Source organism: Phyllobates terribilis, unplaced genomic scaffold (assembly GCF_046119375.1).
Source record: "Phyllobates terribilis strain yellow unplaced genomic scaffold, ASM4611937v1 Scaffold_12__6_contigs__length_324123572, whole genome shotgun sequence".
NCBI classification, from domain to species: Eukaryota; Metazoa; Chordata; class Amphibia; order Anura; family Dendrobatidae; genus Phyllobates; species Phyllobates terribilis.
This window is the reverse complement of record NW_027362772.1, coordinates 144946935-144970505: the sequence shown is the minus strand read 5'-3', so window position 1 is coordinate 144970505 and position 23571 is coordinate 144946935. Positions and strand designations below refer to the sequence as shown.

Here is a 23571-nt window from a genome sequence, read left to right as displayed (position 1 = left end):
AGAAGAAGACCTGGACTGTTGCTCAGTGGTCCAAGGTGTTTTCAGATGAAAGTCAATTTTGCATTTCATTTGGAAATCAAGGTCCCAGAGTCTGGAGGAAGAGTGGAGAGGCCACAATCCAAGCTGCTTGAGGTCTAGTGTGAAGTTTCCACAATCATTGATGGTTTGGGGAGCCATGTCATCTGCTGGTGTAGGTCCACTGTGTTTTATCAAGACTAAAGTCAGCGCAGCCGTCTACCAGGAAATTTTAGATCACTTCATGCTTCCCTCTGCCGACAAGCTTTTTGGAGATGGAAATGTCATTCTCCAGCAGGACTTGGCACCTGTCCACACTGCCAAAAGTACCAATACCTGGTTTACAAACAACAGTATCACTATGCTTGATTGACCAGCAAACTCGCCTGACCTTAACCCCATAGAGAATCTATGGGGTATTGTCAAGAGGAAGATGAGAGACACCAGACCCAACAATGCAGACGGGCTGAAGGCTGCTATCAAAGCCACCTGGGCTTCCATAACACCTCAGCAGTGCCACAGGCTGATCGCCTCCATGCCATGCCGCATTAATGCAGTAATTGATGCAAAAGGAGCCCCGACCAAGTATTGAGTGCATTTACTGAACATACATTTCAGTAGGCCAACATTTCAGATTTTAAAAAACATTTTTCAAGCTGTTATAAAGTATTCTAATTTACTGAGATAATGACTTTTGTGTTTTCATTCTCTGTAAGCCATAATCATCAACATTAACAGAAAGAAACACTTGAAATAGATCACTCTGTTTGTAATGACTCTATATAATGAGTTTCACTTTTTGTATTTAACTGAAATAAATTAACTTTTTGATATTCTAATTTAGTGAGAAGCACCTGTATATGCACAAGCTCACATTGGGTCTGTGTGTGGTCCGTCTTCCATCAAGTATACGTTTATCTGGACGTACCCTTACAGGGTTAGTTTTGCTCTACAATCAACTGGTTTCTAAGACGTCATGTTACTTTATGGATTCCTTCTAAGACTAGTTCACGCCTTCAGTGTATTCCTCCACTCACCCCCTCTTTAAATGGGTTTTCCAGTACTTTTATATTGACGGCCTATTCTTAGGACAGGTCGCGGCCGGGTATTGCACATCCGCCTCTATTCGAATGAATTGGAGTTGATCTGCAGTACCCTGCTGCAGACACTACACAGTTGGAGATGTGCTGTTTGGGTACCGGGAGCAGCTGATTGGCAGGAGTGCTGGATGTCGCACCCCTGCTAATCTGATATTGATGACCTATCCGAAGTATAGGCTGTCAATATAAAAGTACTGGTCAACGCCTTTTGACTCGAAGACTTCTACAGAATGTGGTACTGTGATACTCATAGACTACAAGTTAAAAGTACTTTCCTTCCCTACTGCAAAGAAAAGAAAAATAGCATTGGATCCTACCTTTGTTAAATTTCTTGGCCCGGGAGAGACATGTCTGATAGACATGGTTAGGGTCCATCAGAGAAAGGTTCACCTGGTCATGCCTGGTGGCCAATTTGTGCACTAAGTGCATAGAAGTATATCCTATATAGCAGTAATGCTGTTTATACTTCATATATCCAATGTTTGCACACAACTTGGGGCTTACAAAGCCTGCTATGTTCTTTGGTTGGTACTTTATCTTGTACCCAGTCTAGAAGGATTACGGTAGTGTAAATGGTTTACTTGACATACAGATGGCTTACCTGTATTCATTGTCTTGACCTTGTCTTTGGTAGGAGATGACATCAGTACTGATCCTCTTGCTAATGAGATGATCAGCAGAAGCTAAAACTGGCTTCTTAAGCGGCCAGTGATCCTACCAATAAACTTCTCTGCACTTGGTCAGTACTTGGATAGTCCTGTTTCATGGCAGTTCAGCTACATAAAGGCCATCAAATACACACTAAAGTCATCGAACCCATCGATTCTAGACGACCATCTAATGTATATGTGGGCCTTCTGTTGGAGAAGCGAAGGTTCGGGCAGTTTTAAATCAAGCAGTCGATCCTCTTGTTCTCATGGGGAGATCAGCTGCTGTCAGGGGTCTAGCAGCAGCTTTCTATTCCCTTTCTATAGCGCACACACAAACTAGTGATTGACCATTTATGATGTGTATCGGAGCTTTGAGAGGTAGCACTATTGGCTGACAAGGAGTATGGGCACCTTAACCCTTCTCCACATGCAATGGGCATGTGCGTTACACATCAGGAGCATGTGTAAGTAGTAGTGATGAGCGCAAGTGCTCGTTACTAAAGTTTGCCGAGGGTGCTCTTGCATGCATTGGGTATCGCGAGTGACATGTTTGAGTCCCCGCATCCGCTTGTTTTGTGGCTGTTAGACAGCCACAAAACGTCGGGATTGCCTGTGTTTATCAGATGTAATGGCTTTGATGAACCTGGGTCCATGTTTTCTCTGAAACACCGATGAGTTTCAGAGGGAAGAAAAAAAAATCTGCAGCCAGGATGTGATACATGCTGCTCAAACCACGGGAAGCACAAATCTGGTGACAGATTTGCTGCAGACATTTCTGAGACTGTCCTAATGGATCATGTATAGGGATGAGCCGACCTGTCGATGGTCGGGTTCGACCAAGCTTTTGTTCAAAGTTGAAGTCAATGGGGTCCTGAAGTTTGGTGCTGTAAGACGGTCATAGTAAGGGTGGTGTGTGCGTGTGTGCGTGTGTGTGTGCGTGTGTGCGTGCGTGCGTCTCGCTTTGTGTATCCCGGAACTCCAAACACTAAAACTGACTTCTGGGAGAAGTCAGTGTTCGAAGTTAAGCACCGGACACTAAGTGTCCAGTACGAACCCCCATCTGAGATGTAAAAGCTTGAATGCTTCCAAACCAAGGTGTCATATAGCAATAAGGCTGCGCTATATATACACAAGTCATGGACAGTTATACTGATATAACTATGTGAAGATGACCCCGAGACACACATGCACATACCTCTTTCAAAAGTTGCATCGGCTGTCGTCTAGTGTTATATATTGCTGGAACATTTGTGGTTTTTGGGTCTAATGTTCCTGGAATTATACAGAAAACGGAAACCACATACAGAAGTTTTTGTCTACAAGAACCAAACATTACATTAATATAGATACTTTATAGACTTCCTGATGAGTCATATGCATTACAAAATTTTTTTTTTTTGTTTTCTAAGATGATGAATTGGCAGGCTCATATACTTCACCAGGGGTATGGGAATCTAGCAGAGGCGGTGACCAAACTTGTTAATAATATGCAAGCAGGTGTCCGGATTGGTCACAGAAGAAAAATTCCAGCCCCTTCTAGTCACCACCTTGGAAATTCTGTGCACAGGTCAATAGATATATATTACTGCCCTCTTAAAGGGAATCTGTCAGAAGGTTTTTGCTATGTAATCTGAGGACCGCATGAGGTAAGGGTTAAAACACTGAATGTGGGGATGTGTCACTTAGTAGGCTGTGTGCTGTTGTTTACTTGCAATAAAGGATTTATCACTAGGACATCCTCACTGCTGAGACTAGCTGGCAGGCGCTTGCTAGTTCAACTCCGCCCCCTCCTTTGATAAGCTGCTCACTGTCAATAGACAATGTACATAGAGAGCCTGGTGTGCGCGGGGTTAGCTTTCTCAGCTCTGCTGCATTCTACATCTATGAACTCTGATTATGTCACAACTGCTGCACCCAGTAAACTAAGTGATATCGCTTGAATCAGGGTCTCTTCTTCTACATTATGCTGCTCTCATGAGGTAGCAAAACCTGGTTATTGATTGCCTTTAAAGAAGATGGACACCTTTTTGGGGCATTTTTATTTTTTTTTGGCTACATTTTTTTTTATAGGTATCAGGATTTTTAAACGGTTATCATGAGCCTTTCTCAGGTGATTTATGATCAAAAAGTTCAGCTCAACTTTCATGTGGTCATAAATCAGCCGAAAGGAGCTCAGAAAAAGAAAGATATGAATTATAATATCTCCTGTCAAAATGAGCTCACTGATGGATTTAATTTTACTCATTCAGCAGCCTAAAATAGAGCAACACAATCTATAGAAAACGAATTGTGTGAAAATGTAAACGAAACGTAATTGCAAAAATTGCTTTTTTTTCTCAAAAAAATACATGCATTTAAATAAAGGGGTATTCCAGAACCTAAACATTTATATCATATACATGGCACTGAGCCTTTATTTATGCTGATCGGTGGGGGTGGACTCCTCATAAATGCTGATCTTTTCAGAAAGAGTTTTCAGCAGGCTCCTTATCAGCAGAGGTAGGATTACAGGTTCCACCTCTATACACAGCTGGTAACACAGGATCCACCAATCACAATAGGTGATGTGACAGCTCACCTGCTCCCCCTCACTTCACAATGTCAATTGCACACGCTCATTAGATGCTTCAATGCAAAAAGTATGGTCTTGGTCTGACCATTGCGGCTATATACATGTGTTGTTTCCTGAAATATTAGGAAGTTAGAGCCTAAGACATAGCCCCAGTGACCGCTGTGAAAATTACAAGATTTTTATTTTTTAAAGATAGATTGTGATTAAAAAAAGGCAAAAATGTATAAAAAAATATACAGTACAGACCAAAAGTTTGGACACACCTTCTCATTTAAAGATTTTTCTGTATTTTCTTGACTATGAAAATTGTACATTCACACTGAAGGCATCAAAACTATGAATTAACACATGTGGAATTATATACTTAACATAAAAGTGTGAAACAGCTGAAAATATGTCTTATATTCTAGGTTCTTCAAAGTAGCCACCTTTTGCTTTGATGACTGCTTTGCACACTCTTGGCATTCTCTTGATGAGCTTCAAGAGGTAGTCACCGGAAATGGTCTTCCAACAATCTTGAAGGAGTTCCCAGAGATGCTTAGCACTTGGCCCTTTTGCCTTCACTCTGCGGTCCAGCTCACCCCAAACCATCTCGATTGGGTTCAGGTCTGGTGACTGTGGAGGCCAGGTCATCTGGCGTAGCACCCCATCATTCTCCTTCTTGGTCAAATAGCCCTTACACAGCCTGGAGGTGTGTTAGGGGTCATTGTCCTGTTGAAAAATAAATGATGGTCCAACTAAACGCAAACCGGATGGAATAGCATGCCGCTGCAAGATGCTGTGGTAGCCATGCTGGTTCAGTATGCCTTAAATTTTGAATAAATCCCCAACAGTGGCACCAGAAAAGCACCCCCACACCATCACACCTCCTCCTCCATGCTTCACGGTGGGAACCAGGCATGTAGAGTCCATCCGTTCACCTTTTCTGCGTTGCACAAAGACACGGTGGTTGGAACCAAAATCTCAAATTTGGACTTTTCAGACCAAAGCACAGATTTCCACTGGTCTAATGTCCATTCCTTGTGTTCTTTAGCCCAAACAAGTCTCTTCTGCTTGTTGCCTGTCCTTAGCAGTGGTTTCCTAGCAGCTATTTTACCATGAAGGCCTGCTGCACAAAGTCTCCTCTTAACAGTTGTTGTAGAGATGTGTCTGCTGCTAGAACTCTGTGTGGCATTGACCTGGTCTCTAATCTGAGCTGCTGTTAACCTGCGATTTCTGAAGCTGGTGACTCAGATAAACTTATCCTCAGAAGCAGAGGTGACTCTTGGTCTTCCTTTCCTGGGGTGGTCCTCATGTGAGACAGTTTCTTTGTAGCGCTTGATGATTTTTGCAACTGCACTTGGGGATAATTTCAAAGTTTTCACAATTTTTCGCACTGACTGACCTTCATTTCTTAAAGTAATAATGGCCACTCGTTTTTCTTTACTTAGCTGCTTTTTTCTTGCCATAATACAAATTCTAACAGTCTATTCAGTAGGACTATCAGCTGTGTATCCACCAGACTTCTGCACAACACTGGTCCCAACCCCATTTATAAGGCAAGAAATCCCACTTATTAAATCTGACAGGGCACACCTGTGAAGTGAAGACCATTTCCGGTGACTACCTCTTGAAGCTCATCAAGAGAATGCCAAGAGTGTGCAAAGCAGTCATCAAAGCAAAAGGTGGCTACTTTGAAGAACCTAGAATATAAGACATATTTTCAGTTGTTTCACACTTTTTTGTTAAGTATATAATTCCACATGTGTTAATGCATAGTTTTGATGCCTTCAGTGTGAATGTACAATTTTCATAGTCATGAAAATACAGAAAAATATTTAAATGAGAAGGTGTGTCCAAACTTTTGGTCTGTACTGTATATTTAACGCAAAAATCTGCTTTAAACAATAGCTCATTTTCTGCTGATAGTTTGCTTTTAATTACTAACTCGAAAAACATAGGCAATAAAAAATGATAATTTACAGATCGTTTGTCTAATATTGAATTGATAATAAACTGTTCTTTATTCTGGGACTTCTGAAAGGGGATAAATACTTTTTCCTGATCTCCTTTGACTATGGGACTGCGGTACTTTCCACCGATATATGTTTTCCCCTTGGATTTAGAACCATTATCTATGGTCATTATAGTACTCTGTGCACACTATTTCAGTACTATAGGTTTTTAGTTGTCTGCGTCAATGCATTCTTGTAAGATTGTGTTGTGTATTTTGTTCTATGACAAATAAATTTTCTTTTATTGATGCTGCCAAACTATTCCTATAAGGAGTTCAGAGACAGAAGGTGCAACTGTATCCATTCATGGTCATATACTCCTCAACATGGAAATTGCAACAGCAAGGAGGAAAAGTCAAAATTACATTGATTTGGTCTTAGAACCAGTGGTGCTGCCATTTCTCCAAAGCGTCCCAAGAGCCATTTTTTCAACAGGACAACACCAGGCTGCATGTTGCTCATGCTAGTATGAACACGTGACCTGTGTGCTACCATAGCCTGCAGAGTCTCCGGACTTGTCAAGCACATCTGGGACGTCATTGGTCGGTGATTACAAAGGAGCTGCCAGCAGCAGATCTTGAGGATTTGCTCAAATGCATTCAGCGCGGCAGAACATTCCTCAGACAACCAATAATAACCCCAAGGCTGTACGTTAAATAATGACCATCCATTTGTTTACCCCAGAAGAAATGTTTTGGGGACAGAATACTGCCCCAATATATGATTTATTGTAATATGCCATTCTTTTCTTATGCACTTTTAATCCTAATGTTTATTTAAAATAAGCGTGGAGGCGGATTCTCAGGGAGATCTATGTCCGGCCCATAGATCTTAACTGCTCCTTTACATATTAAGAAAAATGTGGATTTCCCTGGAAAAAGACATTGGCTTGCAAATATCAAGGTATCATTTTATTCAGCTTCCTATGACCTGCATGGCCATATAAGTGTCTTAGAAGGGTTGATCCTACCGACAGATTCCCTTTAATACATGAGATACATTTGATTGAACCTCTATGTAATCAAAGGCACAAGACTGTACATACAGGGACCTATATTTTCACAGGCATCATAATTATGTTTACATATAGCACAAATATGTAATATTTTCGTTTTCATGAGACTGACCCACTAAGATTTTTTTTTTTACTATTTCTAGTTCAATTGAGCTTTATTCTGCAGTCATTATAAATGTTTTGGATGCCCGTTGCCTCCCAGAAAAAAACAAAACAAGAGACAGTCAAGTATATCTCAGTTCTGTGCAAACCAGAGCAATTCTATTGTGAAAACACGAGCTACAATTTGCATCATTCCATATTGAGCATGGTGAAGTTAGAAAAGTCAATGCTTTCATCACATTGAGAAAGACACCAAGTTAAAGTTCTCAGCATCTAGGATGTAAACACATACATGGCGATACAGGATGCGAAGGTGCAGAAGCATTACAATTCACAAATATGTACACCGTATACGACTCACGGATATGATCCTGCTCATTCAACACGTATACGAAAATGGTCACCAGTCGTCGTTGATCTGACATTTGTATCAAAATGCATTATATTCTGAAATCTCCAAAACACAAGCGATATCACACAACACACCCACTTTAAAAATATGTACATATAGCAAGCAGTCAGAAACCAAACTAGACATCACACTATCTAATTATAGGTCAAGTGCAAACCATGCAATGAAAATAAAACCACAAAAGTCATGTGGTTAATACTTGTGTATCATTGTGAGAAGCAGATACTTGGCTACAAAAATACATCGTCTACATATCGGTGCTCATTGGTGATGGGGTAACAATGTAACAGCTTTCAAGACAAATTAATTCCGCTCTTCTCTTCCGCACATCCATTGTCTCATTTTGTTGTCCAGCCTTGGTGAGCACTGTGTGACTGCAGACTTGTGAATCCTTTCAGCATGTAGTGTGCACACTGTCAGGAATCTCCGGTGCTGATTCCGGGAGCTGCCAGTTGTGTGTGACTGCAAGTATGCAATTTGCATATTTTGGTCCACATTACGACTAGACTTGTCGATTCACTAGCATTGAGCAAGGCCATGCACGTCTAGTCGGCATGTGACTGCATGTATGCAAATTGCGTACTTGCTGTCACGAGCCCACCTGTTTCCAGAGCCGGCACACTGCATGCTGTGAATATTCACAAGTCTGTAGTTACATAGAGTGATTGCAGACTTGCCCCTCAAGGCTGGACAAACCCTTTAAAGCACCCATGCAAATTAGACTAACTTTAGCCAAAGCCGCTGATATCAGCAGGCAAATCTGTTTGGGGGCCTCCCGACTTTTCCCCCAACAAATTTTGTCAGTGGAGAAAAGGATCCAGCATGAACAATACTGGACAGCTGATCCTTTTGTTCTCAGTGAGACAGTCTGAGAGCGACTCCCACATAAAGAACACTGGAGCCAGGAGTCAGGAAAGATGGATGTCAGATAACGATCGGCCGACCCATCATATGGCTGATGGCTATCTATAGTGTGTGGGGGACTTTATTAAAGGGACGACAGAAAATTATCGATGTATTCTATAGCTAATGGCAAGGGTTAGATTAAAGCAAGCACCTACAATGGTGAGGAACAGGATAATACAGACTTGCAACTTTAAAATGAGTCACTTTTAAGGTATGTGCCCACTGCGGGCTCCATTTGTCAAAGCTTTTATGCCTAAATTCTGGTGTAAAGGCTTTGAAAAGTCTCAAGTTTTTGGTACAACTCAAAACTGTACCACAACTTTGCGACATTTGGCATTCTCACGCCATTTAATCGGCGGAGCTGGGGTGGCGAATGCCAGTCGTCAAACTTAAACCGAGCAGTGGCGTTCACTAAGCCTCAAGTCTTACTCCAGTAGGGACTAGAATAAGATTTGTGTCAAGTTGCACACAGAGGCGCTGGACAGTCGTCAGACGCTCCTGATTCATTAAGAGCCTCGTACTCCAACCCGACCCATGATAAAGAACAGCGTGAAGATTGCCAGTTTTGATGAATTGGGGCTTGTGTCTTTTAGATGCCGGCTTACCCGTATAATTTTTGTAGCAGAAAACGCTTCAGGAAAATGCCGTTGGTATTTTTCCTGATGTGCCATCTTTGCCTTCTTTTCTGGTGTATTCATATATCAGATAGTGGTGGCTTCCAAGTGGCTTTTGAGGTCTAAAGTGGTTAAAAGAAGTTATAAAAGATAGAACATAAACACAACAAGTTTCTTTGACATTGTGGTGCATGTGTTCATTCTTTTTGGGTGATTTTTAGCACTTTTTCAGGCAGATGTGCACATACCCTAAGGCTGGCCATGCACATTTTATAGCTGTCAGCTGAATACTCGTTCTAGTGATAACTATCTCTCCGAGCACCCCAGGTACACATGCACACTCCGCATGGATGGTGCATGAATATGTTCTGATGGGCAGAGTGGAGTAAATCACTGCCAGAAACATCTGGCTTTGGATTATCACTCAGAGAACAAAAGAATTAGGCAGGAGAACTCCAACTGTCCAATCTGGCCGCCATTGAGGGAAGAGTCAAGAGTCAGAAGGCCCATTAGAGCCCTGAGGACATCAGGGGGGATTCGACCAGTAGACATGAAATGTGTATAGTCAACCTAATACAACTTATCTCTATATCAGGCATCAACTCAGAACATACCACATAGATCTCAAAGAAGTCACAAGAAGAACATTTCTCAGGTACTTCCTGAAGACCCTTCAGAGTTCAATCTTCAGTGCTCTGAACATAGCGTAAAAAAATATTCCAGTACTAGACTTGCAGTACAAAAATGCAGGTGGATACTACGCAAACCGCATGATATCTACAAAATACACTACTTTATTATAAATAAAGCATTGGATTAGGATCAAGGATAAATGTGCAAGAAATGAGTATCACCAACTTCTGGAGGAAACAATGATACACAATGATTTCTACTCCGTTAGAAGAATAAGTCATTGGGGTATGGAGAAACCATTCCATGTCTGGACTCCATAACAGAGCTTGCTGACCGTGGAGGGACTCAACATGTCATTGGCAAGAGTTGAATGGTAGTTTGGTAACACCACCGTGGAGCTCCAGGGATGACTCGGTCCACTCTATGACATCACCGGTGGAGTGCGCAGCGCAGGTTGCCAGCTTGTATATCTCACCAGAAGTTAAGATGTGGCTCCACATATCAAAGTCAGAGATTTCTCCCACAAAGGCTTGTGTGGAATCAAATCTTCCTCCCAAGGTGTCCTAATGGTTGGAAAAACACAATTCAATCATGTTCATCAAATATTAATTACCGTATTTGCATAAAGATACTTTATAAAGAAGGTCTGCAAAGTCTATACAGCATAGAAAGTGGACAAAATGAGAAAAATATTGATGGTGGAAAAAAACATGAAAAATAATTGTTTCTGATATACTCTACAATTTACATATTATGTTATAGGCCTTTTTGTAATAAATTCTAAAATAATTCAGTTCTTTTTTTACCTGTTCTTGTCCCAAAATAAATACTCCACCGGGTTTTATTGGGTGCCAAGGTGCCAAGTTTTCACCTTTTCCACGCCTTACGCCATCGAGATATGACTCCCATAATCCATCCCTGGAAGACCAGGTGACGCAGACATGATGCCATTTAGCATCATTAATGGCCAGTGGGAGAGTCACAGCCTGTATCACAAAAATAGGTATTTTTATAATGGGTACAGTATAGATAAAAAGTAGTTTTACAAGACTTTGGCACCACTAAAACTTCACGTTGGTCAAAAGTATCATCGCGAGGGAATATGGGATGATAACTCCACATGGCCAGATTTAGTTTTAAATGGAATCTGTCAGTAAGATCAATTCCCGTAAACCTCATATAATGGGAATGCAGGATTTTGAAATGTAAATTCATAGACACCTTTATGTCTTCTATCTGTTGCTGCATTCTAGAGAAATTATATTTATTTCTATTCATAAGCAAATGATGCATCATTAAGTGCTCTGGACGTGACAGAGCACTTAACATGAATTTTCTTCCCCTATCAGCAGCAGCCTCTTTAGCTTGATTGATAACTCACTGTCTGATTTCTTTACCTGGACCCTGATGTCACACAGACATCGAGCTATTAATAAAGCTATAGAGGCTTGTGATGGGCAGAGAAACAACCTCAGGATGAAAAAGGCTGGTTAAGTGCTATGTCATACCCAGAGCACATAACATCTCATTTTCATATGAATTAAAATGCAAATTTCTCTGGAATGCAACAACAGATTGAAGACATAAAAGTGTTAATGGATTTACATTTCAAAGACCTAGATGCCTATATATGCAGCTCGGGGGGTTGATATTGACTATATGTTTTTCTTTACTAAAATGCACATGGGGCTAAAAATAATTTTTACAGTTGGGTTTCATGCAAAATTTTGCACCATTTGCCTCTTACAGGCTCTTTATTTCACTGCACATTCAATTTTAATGTGGTCTGCAGTTATAAATCAGCAGAGAGGAGCTCGGAAAAAGATAGATAAAAGTGTTATAACTCTCCATAGGGTCTTAGCAGGCTGACTGACAAATTCTCAGTTAAAGCATTCTGCAGCCAGCAATGGACAGTGCCAGAGGCTATAAAAAGCAACTAGTGCAATATTTGTAATGAAACCCAATTGCAAAGCAAATATTTAACCCAAAATATATCCATTTAAGTAAAAAAAAAGTTGTTTTGAAAGGTGACCAAATAGAAGTTTAATAGAAATCTCCCTATTGCTTCCATAAACCATTATAGGGAAATTTCCTAATGTTTTTTTTGCTAAGAAAATTACCACTTATAGTAAGAAGCTATTTGAACGAGAAACTATCTTACATTTTTTTAAAAATTTAAAGGGAACCTGTTACCCATTTTTCACAATATAAGCAAAAGCTGCCATCATTAACTACTCTTATACTGTATTCATTTATTTGTATTTTGCATCGCTTATATAGCGCTATCATATTTCACAGCGCTTTACAGACATCATCACCACTGTCCTCATTGGGGCTCACAATCTAGATTCCTTATCAGTATGTCTTTGGAGTGTGGGAGGAAACCGGAGAACCCGGAGGAAACCCACGGAAACACGGGGAGAACAAACAAGCTCCTTGCAGATGTTGTCCTTGGTGGGTATGAACCCAGGAGTCCAGCGCAACCACTGAGCCCTCGTGATGCCGCAGTCCATCAACCTGTCTGTAAGCCCCTAACTCCTCCTACATATCCCAAAAAATACCATTTAAATGTAGCTTTTTCTATATGCTAATTAGCACAGATGCCCATGGACATCACTTATTTGTGGTCTGCTCCTCCTCTATCAGCAGAATCACTGTGCTCTTGCCTGGATAAATGTGGATGATGCGTCCTACGTCATCCACAGATCACAGAGAATCTTGCGTCTGTGCAGGCACACTTTCCTGTGTCTTACTAAGGCAGTGTTCCCCAACTCCAGTCCTCAGGAGCCACCAAAAAGTCATGTTAGTCAGGTACTGCAATTATCTCCTGGACAATACTAAGGAAGTCCTGAAAACAAGACCTGTTGGTGGCTCTGGAGGATCGGAGTTGGGGAACACTGTACTAATGGCAGAGCAAAGTCCTATAATGTGCATGTGTGGTGCCCCTGCAGGTTCAGTCACCACAGAGGTACTGCATCTCACCCAGAGGTGTGGTGCCCCACTCTCAGGTAACGATGGGGTACTGCCCGGGACCCACCCAACTGCATCCAACACTACACCATTCCTGAACAGCAGAAGGGGCAAGATGCATGTGCATAGTGCTGAGCCCTGTCCCTGGTTGGAATGGGGGGAACCAAGAGAGGGGGAACCATGTAGTGGGTGTGGGTGGAGGACGTAGATCAGGGGAGCACCTTCACTAGGAGTATAAGAAGGGAACCATCTTGAAGGAGATCAGTTCAGTCTGAAGAGAGAGAGTTGGGAGCAGGAGCTCTGTAGGAGCTCTGCTCAGGAGGAGAGGAGGAAGGAGCGGGCCTAGTCTGAGAGGGACAGGAGGAAAGACTGAGAGAGGACGGGAGCAGAGGGAAGGCTCTAGAGAGGCAGAGGGGATCCCAGGGGCACGAGAAGTGCAGGAAGCCACCCGTGCGCCCGAATCTACAAGGACGTGGAGGGATCAGGCCGCAGAGGGGACCGGCCCCTAACTAGTGGAGAACTACAAGGCTCAGCTAGATAACTGGAGGCGACTGTACTTTCAAGGTGCAGCTGCCCAAAAATCACAATTATATTGCCGAAAAGGTGGCCACATGGGATTCAGGGGACTACAGGTTGCCCGACAAGATCCGAGGCAGCCGGATTGGGACACTGATTGTAAGGCGCAGAGCAGGAGGGTGAGAGCCAGCGCAGGAAGACGACCAAGGAAGGCACATAGAACGGGGTCCCCTTTAAGTACTCCTGAGATACTTGAGAGATTGCTGAACCCCTTCCTTGGTGAACACAGGACGATGTCGGTGGTTATAATCTGGCAGTTATAACTAGGAGCAGCGTGATAACTGTGAGTCAAACATGAAGACTGCACCCCACTGTGTCCCTAGAATTATTGCTGCGCCATCACCAGCCCTGCTCTACACAGCAACAACAACATCTACCTAATAAAATCACTATTTCCTGCCCTGGGGCTAAGCTGTGCCTGTGGAGAGATGAACCAACTCTGCTGCGTCACTATCAGCTCCAGAGGATCTGCACCGCAGCGGCGGCCCCATATAGCCGCATACCACAGGTGGCGTCACAAACATTATACATAAAAACTTTATTCCCCTTCTACCTTTCCCTTTAATTGACCGCCCTGGGTCACGGACCAGGTCACTGCTACCGTGACATCCCCCAGCATCGACCGACCCGGCTACCGAGAACCCCGTGGCCCACTTCACTTACAGTTGATAGCAGCGCATTACAGGACTATGCAGGACAGAGGAAAGTGCGCGTGTGCAGGCGCAAGACTCCTGGTGATCTGTGGATGACGTAGGACACATCATCCACATCAATGAAGGCAGGAGGATGGCGATTCTGCAGATAGAGGACCACAGACCAGCACCGCCCATCAGACAACACAGTGCTGATTAGCATATGGTGCGGGAGATGTATAAAAAGTATTTTTTGGCATATGCAAGGGGGAGTTAGTGGCTTATATACAGGTTGATGGACTATGGTAAGGTGGTGGATTAGTTCATATTGGGAAAACCTGGTGACAGGTTCCCTTAAAGGGCTCATTCAGACGTCCAATTTCCACGTACGACTGTTATCCATGGTTTTAATGGATCAAAATCTGCAATGCAAGTCAATGGGTCCATGAAAAAATTGGACTGTACTGTGATGACATCCGAGTGGAGTCTAATTTTCATGCAGTGTCAAAATGGAAAAAGTGGAGAAACTTTTTTTTTTTTTTATTATTTCTCCACGTACGAGAAAATCAGATGACACTGGACCACTCAAACTAAGATCAGAGTCTGATCAGAATAATCGGTCCATTTTTCTCTTATGTAGAAAAATCGGACGTCTGAATGATCCCCTAGTCGGTGACAGTCTCTAAAGGCTCAAACCTCTTTGCTGGTTATCAGGGATTTTTCTCACTACACAACCCATAAGTTACCACATCATTAAAACCAACTCAACAAAGTAATACAATTTTGCTTTTAGTCTATTTAAAAATCTAAAATGCAAATTAAAGTAATAACATAAACTTTGCTTTAATGTTGGCTCATTTCTCTATTCCCTTTAATAAAGAAAAATAAGTTTTTAGAATTAAATCGTATAAGTAAATTTTGTAAATAAAGGTTTAAAATACAATAAATCCTTGTAATTTTCCCAGACAGTTAAACATCATAAATATAATAGATGCAATAGATGTATGCGATCAATTACCTTGTCGTTAATAAGCAATTCCATGGGGTTGTTTCCCCACTCGATCAGCACCACTTCATTGGCCTGGCCTGGGACAGAATATGAAAAAGGTGTGCCCACTCCCGGGGATGAGGTGGACTTCAACCACAAGCAGATGGTAAAGGCGAAGATCTCGTGGTGGAGAGTCCTTTTCACTTTGGCATACATATAATTTGTTCTGAGAGGGAAACTGACTCTGAAATCGTTCGACTTTTTCTCCGTTTTATGTCCTATTGGGAGGAGATAAGAAATGAGGAAGAACTCGTTTTGCCATTTACCCTTAAATAAACACGGTAGTCAAACATCGAGGTCAGTAAAGTCCCTGCTGAATATTTGTTTAACACGTATAAAACTCATCCTAAAGTTAATGATTAAGTGTATGAGACGAATGACATACAGTATGTCGTTATATGACGTTCTAAAACAAATAAGCTGGACCACATCAGAGAACCGGGGGTTAATCTGTAGGTTAATAGTGTTACAATGCTGTCCAGCTGCCATACTGAAAGTGTGGCTACCGGGAGAAAATGAACTTTATTCGTTCCGGGAGCCGCCAGCTTTCAGTCATAGGTGGTGGCGTTCAACTGAGCGTTGACTGTAGCCACTCCGGGCACACCTCCATGACTGAAAGCCGGCTGTTCCCAGAAGAGATAAAGTTAATTTTCTCCCAACTGCACTTTCAGTAAGGCGACCAGACAGCATTGTAACACTATTAACCTGCTGATTAATCCCATATCCACATGTTAATAGCATTTGGGGACATGACAGGTTTCCTTTAACTGTTTTTGCACACATTTCTCAAAAAGTTCTGGTTTATGTAGAATCAGACAGGAAGAACTGGAGAACAAATGATGAGTTAGGAGTGACAAATGAAGAATTAGGAGTAGTGATGAGCGAGTATGTTCTGTTAACCCTTTCGACGAGCAGGTGCTCGCCGAGTATCTTCAGCGTGCTCGGGTGATATGTTTGAATCACTCCTCTGCGCATGATTTGCAACTGTTTGACAGCTTTAATACATGTGAGGAATGGCTAAGAAACAAGCATTCCTCACATGTATTAAAGCTGTCAAACAGTCGTGAATCATGCGCACAGCGTGACTCAAACATAACACCCGAGCACGCCGAAGATACTCGGCGAGCACCCGAGCATGTTCGTAAATCTCAAGTAACGAGCATGCTCGCTCATCACTAATTAGGAGGAAACATCTGAAAACCCGAAACCTCACCCACAGTGGTGAACTTAAAATAAAAACAGGTGAACACATGTAAAATAGGCTTAAAAAAGGTGCAAATAGAAAGGTGAATATGCAACAAAAAAAAGGCACAAAAGAACAAAATCTCGACAAAAGAAAAGTACAAATGCAATAATGAATCAAGCCCTACGGCTTTGTCAGGGGAACGTCTGAATCCCATATTTATGTGATTCAAATGGAAGATGAAGATGAAGTCAGGTGTGAACCCAGCCTTACAGTGTGCATTAGTGTGTGGAAATGTCATTTTTTTTTGCTGCGTGCAGCAAATTTTTGTATTGTAAGTTAATATTCCCACGCATCTGTAGAAGAAGCTGTGAGGATGTGATACCCAATTAAGTTTTTATCTTCAGAATTGTTGTGTGTTTCACTTCAAATACTCCAATTTGGACAAAGAATATAATTTACATAATGTAACGTTTCGGGTGAAAATTTAAATAGTAAATTGGAATATTCAAGTTATATCTAAGTACCTAGGATCTAGTGTGTATTTTGGAGGTGATAAAATCCGTTTTATTCAGAATATTAGAAATGATTGTGGTTTAAAGATGTTGTCCAGTACTTTATATTACCTCCCCCAATGTATCCCCCCCGGGGCCCCTAAGGATTTTTGTAAATACCTTACGTTGCTGTTTCTGCCTGCGAGCGGCGCTATCCTTGGCCGCTCACAGGCATCACGTGACCCCCCGCTGACGTCGCGACCAGTGAGGCGTGACTCAGTGATGGGGTCCCCACGGTGGCTGCTGGGTTGTGGGCGAGGTTACCCCCTTATCACACCCGGCATCCACCGCGCGCTTTCCCAATGAATGGGGAGAGGCAGAGCGTGCGGTGGATGCCGGGTGTGACGCGGGGGGGGAACCCGCCCACAACTCAGCAGCCACCTGGAATGCAGAAGACAGAGACCCCCGGCTGCTGCCAGCACTTGTCATGACATCAGCGGATGTCAGAGCCGGCAGCAGCCGGGGGTCATGTGATGCCTGTGAGCGGCCAGTGATAGCGCCGCTCACAGGCAGTATCTGCAACATAAGGTAATTACAAAAATCCTTAGGGGCCCTGGGGGGATACATTGGGGGGGGTAATATAAAGTACTGGACAACCCCTTTAAATGGGAACATATTGTTTACTGATATCTACATAGCCCATCAATATTGTCCTGGAAATCTCCTTTAATTTTTTTCCTCAATTTGAATGCAATGTAATGAATTTCAATGAATGCAATGGTGGAGCAGTAAGACGCCAGCCCCACGAGCTGCACGCGCAATGAAGTCACTAGATCTCGCCTGCTGCTCGGAGCCTCAGTCTACACACACCAAAGGCCAATCATGGAAACGGGCTATAGTTGTATTTTTTTGATTGTGTGAGTTCATTTCTCTGCAAGGGGAGTAAGGGCACCATACTGTATTGGGGGGCACTCTGGGAGCACTGCAACTGTATTGCGGAGTACAGTGGCAACTTTATACTGTAAAGTAAGCTGCTGTTGGGGCATCATAATATTTTGGGTGTCACACTGGAGGCACCATACCATATTGGGGACATTGTGGTGGCATCATGCTGTTCTGGGGACATTGAGAGCATCATAATGTGTGGGGGGAATGCACTATGGGGGTACTATAGTATGCATGTGGGGGCACTATAGTTGCAAAATGTCTAGGGAATTCCCTATGGGGACATCATACTCTGTTGGGGGCATTTTGGGGGGCATCACACTGTAAGAAGGGGCATAGTGGAAATGTCAGACTGCATCAGTAGACATCCTACTATGTAGATGCAATGAATAGGCCATTAAGGTGGGAGGGGACACTAAGGGGCGTCTGTAGGGGCTAATAGTGACTTCTCCAAAATAATTGTTTTTTGTGCTGGGTGGTATGGGTTTGACCCACTTGAGACTTTTGCTATGGAGCTCTATGACTTCTATATACACTCATGTTCCTTATGACCTTTGAGATTTTTATAGTCCTATATTTAATCATGTTAGACTACCTTATGTAAAATGTAACTTGGAAGATTAAACTGTCTTAATTTGGGGTAAGTCTTACCTTTTTCGTTTCCATGTAGGACATTGTCCATCTTGAGTCTTACGTGGTCTTCATGATCATGGTCTTTTTCATTGTGCTCTGTTGTGTTATGTTTTTCATGGAGCTGATGCTCCAAGATGCTGATCTTCTTTTGGAGGGTGTCTCTTAAAGATGTCGAAAAGAGACTGGAGTTTCTGTTCCTCTGTTAAAAAGAAGAGATAGCAGATGATGGCTTACTTCTATCAGAGGGCATGTGATTAAAGATTGGTGGTTATTTTTTAAGATAGGACTTGTAATCCACCTTCGGGATGTGCTGGTGACAAAAATGACAAAAGCCAGATCCACCACCCCTTTAGAGACGGTGGCATCCAAATTATCCAGCATAATGGTTGCTGATATCCCGGTCTGATCGCCAGGTATTATTTGATGGCATTTGCCATAATTATTTGCATATTGCCCAACATGAAAGTTAAAATGTGTAAATTCTCCTTTGAAATCGATTTTACACATAGATAAACTGTAGATAGTGTGAAGGTAGTAGTCTCATCGGGGCCCTGGTGGCTTAGGTGGCCATTCTGTCACATGAAATGACACAGTATTAGAAATAGCTCATGGCCAGTGGAGGTTCCTGTTACAGATTTTGCATTGGGGATATTGTATATATTGTAGACCCTGTATATCTGTGCAGTCCAGTGGAGATCCAGGTCCTGAGACCCCCATTAATCACTAAACCATCTCTTAGAAGTGGACAGCCTATGACTTTCTATTGCATCAGTACTTCGTCCAGCCGGGGTCTCAGACAGGAGCTTTGCACTCCTGAATCCTAAGCTGGGAACTTCTAAGAGGTCTTTCAAGCAGCTATGGGGGTCTCGGGATCTTGATCCCCACCAATTTGCACAGAATTAAAGGGCCTAAAACATATAAAAAAATGCGTTAAGTTGCTGCCTTCCATTGTTCCTAGGTCTGAAGTTGAGGAAATCGCTTTGGGATTATTTCTCTTAGAATTGCATGAAAACCTGACAATCCAATCATTATTTGTGTATGGTTAATTAAAGTATATGAAATAACAATTGGTGGATGTCTCCACTCTAATTAATTTAAATTTAATGTGAAAATCCTCCCACATATATTAATTTTCACCAATATTTCTTCAGGTGGAGTTGAACCACAAAGGAAAGACCAGATGAGATGGTGACGGTAAAGAAGAAACACTTTAGCTTGAAGGCCATTTCCAACGTTTTACCTTAAAGCTGATCTCTCATCAGATTTCACAATACAATCTGTATACATTACTAAATAGATCTCTTAGACATTATGGGGCTGGTGGTTTTACTTTGCAAATCTATGTCAGAATGACTGTAAATGCTTACGATATTGAGCTGGTCATATACAACAGATTAATGTCGGCCAAACCAACCACAAAAGCTGTCTATGGGAACCCCCTGACTATCCCTGGGGGAAAGAAGGATCCAGGATATTAAATCTCAATGCCAAATCTTTTTGTTTCTAGGGGAAATAAACTGTGGTTAGAATATATGCATGCTCAACTTAGCATTCAGCTATCTGATATGTACGGTCATCCACAGACTCAGTCGGTCATATTTACTTACAAAAATCTGCTAAAATTCTGTCTCAAATTGAGCCAGAACTCTAGTTTACATCTTTTCCACTTTTATTAAGAATTTTAGACACTTTTGCATCTCTATAGACACTTTTATAAAAGTTGGGTGTTGTTAAGTGTGTTTTTAAAATACAGCAAATTTATGAAAGGTGTCCTCCAGGTTTTTATTTACTTAAAAAGTTGTCCATTAATAGGTGGTAAAAACTTAGACTAAAGGTATAATTTATCACTCAGCATGATCCACTGTGATAAATTTAGTGCATTTTAAGACCGTCTAGTCCAAGCTTAGGCTGTCTTATTTTTACACAGGAATAGTAAATCTGTCCCAGAGGCTTAATCCCAAGAGAGTAGAAAGGAAGTTACTTGGTATCGATGCTGCTAAATTCAGTTCTTCCCTTAGGAATTTCCTGTTTTTCCTGAAATTGTATTTCTGGCACTTGGTATTCCATATATTTTACGCAATTTAATAACATAGACTAATCCATCCAGATAGAATCGACTGCACCTCGGTGATACAGTTCTTTACAGAAAAGGGATTAACAGCATTGAACTAGGCTTAAACAAAAGGCACGAGAGGTCACAAGAGATTTCTTTGTCTGGACATATGTACTGAAAATTGAAAACTTTTTATTTTTACTCCCAAAGAACTGATAGAAAGCTAACAAGTAGAAGAAAAGTATACAAAGGAAGAAAAACCTAGTTCAATCCTAGACAATGACACTACTAAAACACCCCAGACAAGCTTCTCTATCAAAGAACTTCCATTTGTCATCAGGCCATATGGCATGTTTATCACTTTTTTTTGGTGTATACAGTCTTGAGGAATACGGCGCACACTGCACTATTCTAGTTACATTATTCTCAATAAATCAATAAACATGACCTATAGGGCTAAACGCTCCTATAGACCTTAGACTAAAGTTGTCCAAACCAGCTCGATTGGCCAAAAGTCTAATATGTATGGGGGCATCCCAACTCTCCCCTATAGATGATGTTGGGGGAAATAAGGATGCGACTTGTTGAATTTCAACGGCCGATCCTTTTGTTTGGGCTGGAGATAAGCAGCTACTAAAGGAGTCTGCAAATGGCCCTTACATAGAGAACACTTGGCCGAGCAATCCTGTATATGGGGTAGTTGGGAGGGATAGCTGTCAGACAAACCATTGTGGCGGACACAGACAGAAAAGGTCCCTGTCCAAGAACAGTTTATGGGCCCTTTACAGTCCAATAGTCTACAACAAAAGCTATGTGCATCTTTGGAGGTGGTAGTGGGCCCTCTTAACTCTTGGGCTCCTGTGCAGCTGCTCCAATAATATGTCCACCACTGGTTCGACTGATGGCTATGTAATATTTTAGTTATTATGCTTGCTTATATAGCGCCATTAAATATTCAACTCTTTACAGACATCATCTTCACTGTCCCCATTAGGGCTCACAATCTAGATTCCCTATCAGTATGCTTTTGGAGTGTGGAGGCAAAACTGGAGAACTTGGAGGAAACCCACGCAGACACCAGGAGAACATACAAACTCCTTGCTGATGTTGTCCTTGGTTGGATTTGAACCCAGGACCCCAGTGCTGCAAAGCTACAGTGCTAACCACTGAGCTACTGTGCATTATTAGCCTAATAAAAATGGTGAAAAATGGAATAAGAACCCTACAATAAATGCTGTAAGTGACTTCATTCTAAATACAACTTTAAGCAATAAAGAAAAGTGCACCCAGATGTTGCAGGCGGGAGTAGCTCATTCGACAAATTGTGACAGCGTACATTTTGGAAGTACGGCTCCTAATGAAAAGGATTATTATTTTTCTATGGTTTTAAATCAAACGCCAGTAGACTTACTATGTATGAGGCACCATGAAGAGCTAACAGGACAAGTAATACATTAGTCTTTGATTTGGCTTTATCTGTATTAAAAACAAATATTAAACAATTTTAGGAATCAAGCCTTAGGAATAAAAATATTTTAGCAAAATCTAGATATGCTACCTGTAAATGGTCCAGTCTGTCCTTCAGTGATTCCAGCATTCTCTCCATTTGAGGAGCACCAGGTGAGGTCACCTCGGGGGGGTCCTCCATTGTGTTTGATGGAGAACTTGATTTGCGATAATTAGAGTCATGAGCGGGCTGTTCCCGGTATGCCCGATGGTTGACGTGATGATAATCATGATCTCTGACATGTCCATGTACATCATCAAAACCATGAGGATGCTCTCTGTCATAGCTATGTACTTGCTCATGTCCATGCTCCCTCTCATGTCCATAGTCTCTTTCGTGCCCCTCTTCCCATTCATGTCCATTTTCTCTTTTGTGTCCATGTTCTCTCTCTTTGCCATGCTCCCATTCATGCCCATGTTCTCTGTCATGCCCTTCTTCCCACTCATGACCATGGTCCCTTTTATGACCATTTTCTCTTTCATGTCCATGTCCATTTTCATGTCCATGGGAAGTTTCATGCCCATGGGTACTTTCTTGTCCAAATTTTTCATTATATCCATGTTCTCTTTCTTGCCCATGCTCAGAAGAATGACCATAGCCTTCTTCATGTCCTCTATTATGAGGGTAGCCTTCACAACGACTAAGTTTCACTGTTAGTTCTCTGATAGTTTCCCTCTGATCTAGGATTGTTTCCTTCTGATGAACAACTGTCTCACGAAGATGTAGAATGGTTTCCTTTGCTTCTTCTTGCATGCCCACCCAGTGCCCTCCACCACTTGTACTATGACGCTGCATGTTTGGCTGGCAGTCCATATCTAAAGGCATTGGGGTGCAAACAAATTTTGGAAGTGAATATTCCCCCATGCAAATTTTTGCCAGGAAAGCATAAAGTAGGACTAAAAGTGAAAAAACCTTCATTTTATCTGAGGAATATATTAATTTTTGGAGAACGTGAAAGTATAGTCCCTTTTGACTGGCTCTCTGTCTTCTTGTGCTTCAATTGTCCTTCTTAGGAGAGAAATGACATTCAAAGGATTTTAAAATCTGATTTGCTGCATTTCTAATGCCACCTCCCTCTGTAATGATCAAATCCTCTTCTGTGGTTAGTCAACTCCTCTCTTGTTCTAGCAACTTGGTCTGCAAATGGCATTAGGGAGAAGGCTAAGATCCTTAAATCCCTGGGAGGCCCAACCTCCATCCTAGGTGTCCTACATGCATCCGGAGCAGATCAAAGACTTACTCAAGAGGACTTTAAGGAGATAATGCCCTTATAAACTATTTGTGCCCTGAAAAAAACTTCTAGATAGTCAGTATAAATCCAGGAAATAAAAATTAGATTCTATGAAGACAATCCAACATTGTTATATTTTAATTTTAGCAACATAATAAATTGTTCCCTAAACAGAAAAAAAACCATGTAACTACTAACATTAACAAATTAACTGAAAAGAAAGAAGGGAGAAGTACATGAATTATATAATATTTTACGCTGGAGATAGTTCTAAATTATATTGGCT

The 23571-nt window shown here is 41.8% G+C and overlaps 1 protein-coding gene across 1 annotated transcript; it reads right to left on the bottom strand.

Moving 5' to 3' along the window:
- Nucleotides 1-6983: 6983 nt before the first annotated feature.
- LOC141172291 (neuronal pentraxin-2-like) lies at nt 6984-22972 on the bottom strand. The gene is made up of 5 exons (XM_073656321.1): nt 22106-22972; nt 18513-18693; nt 15210-15457; nt 10820-10999; nt 6984-10576 (listed from the first exon to the last, which is right to left on the bottom strand). Exons 1-5 carry the CDS (start codon nt 22970-22972, stop codon nt 10367-10369), a joined length of 1686 nt encoding a protein of 561 aa, XP_073512422.1. The 3' UTR covers nt 6984-10366.
- Between the last annotated feature and the right edge of the window lie 599 nt (nt 22973-23571).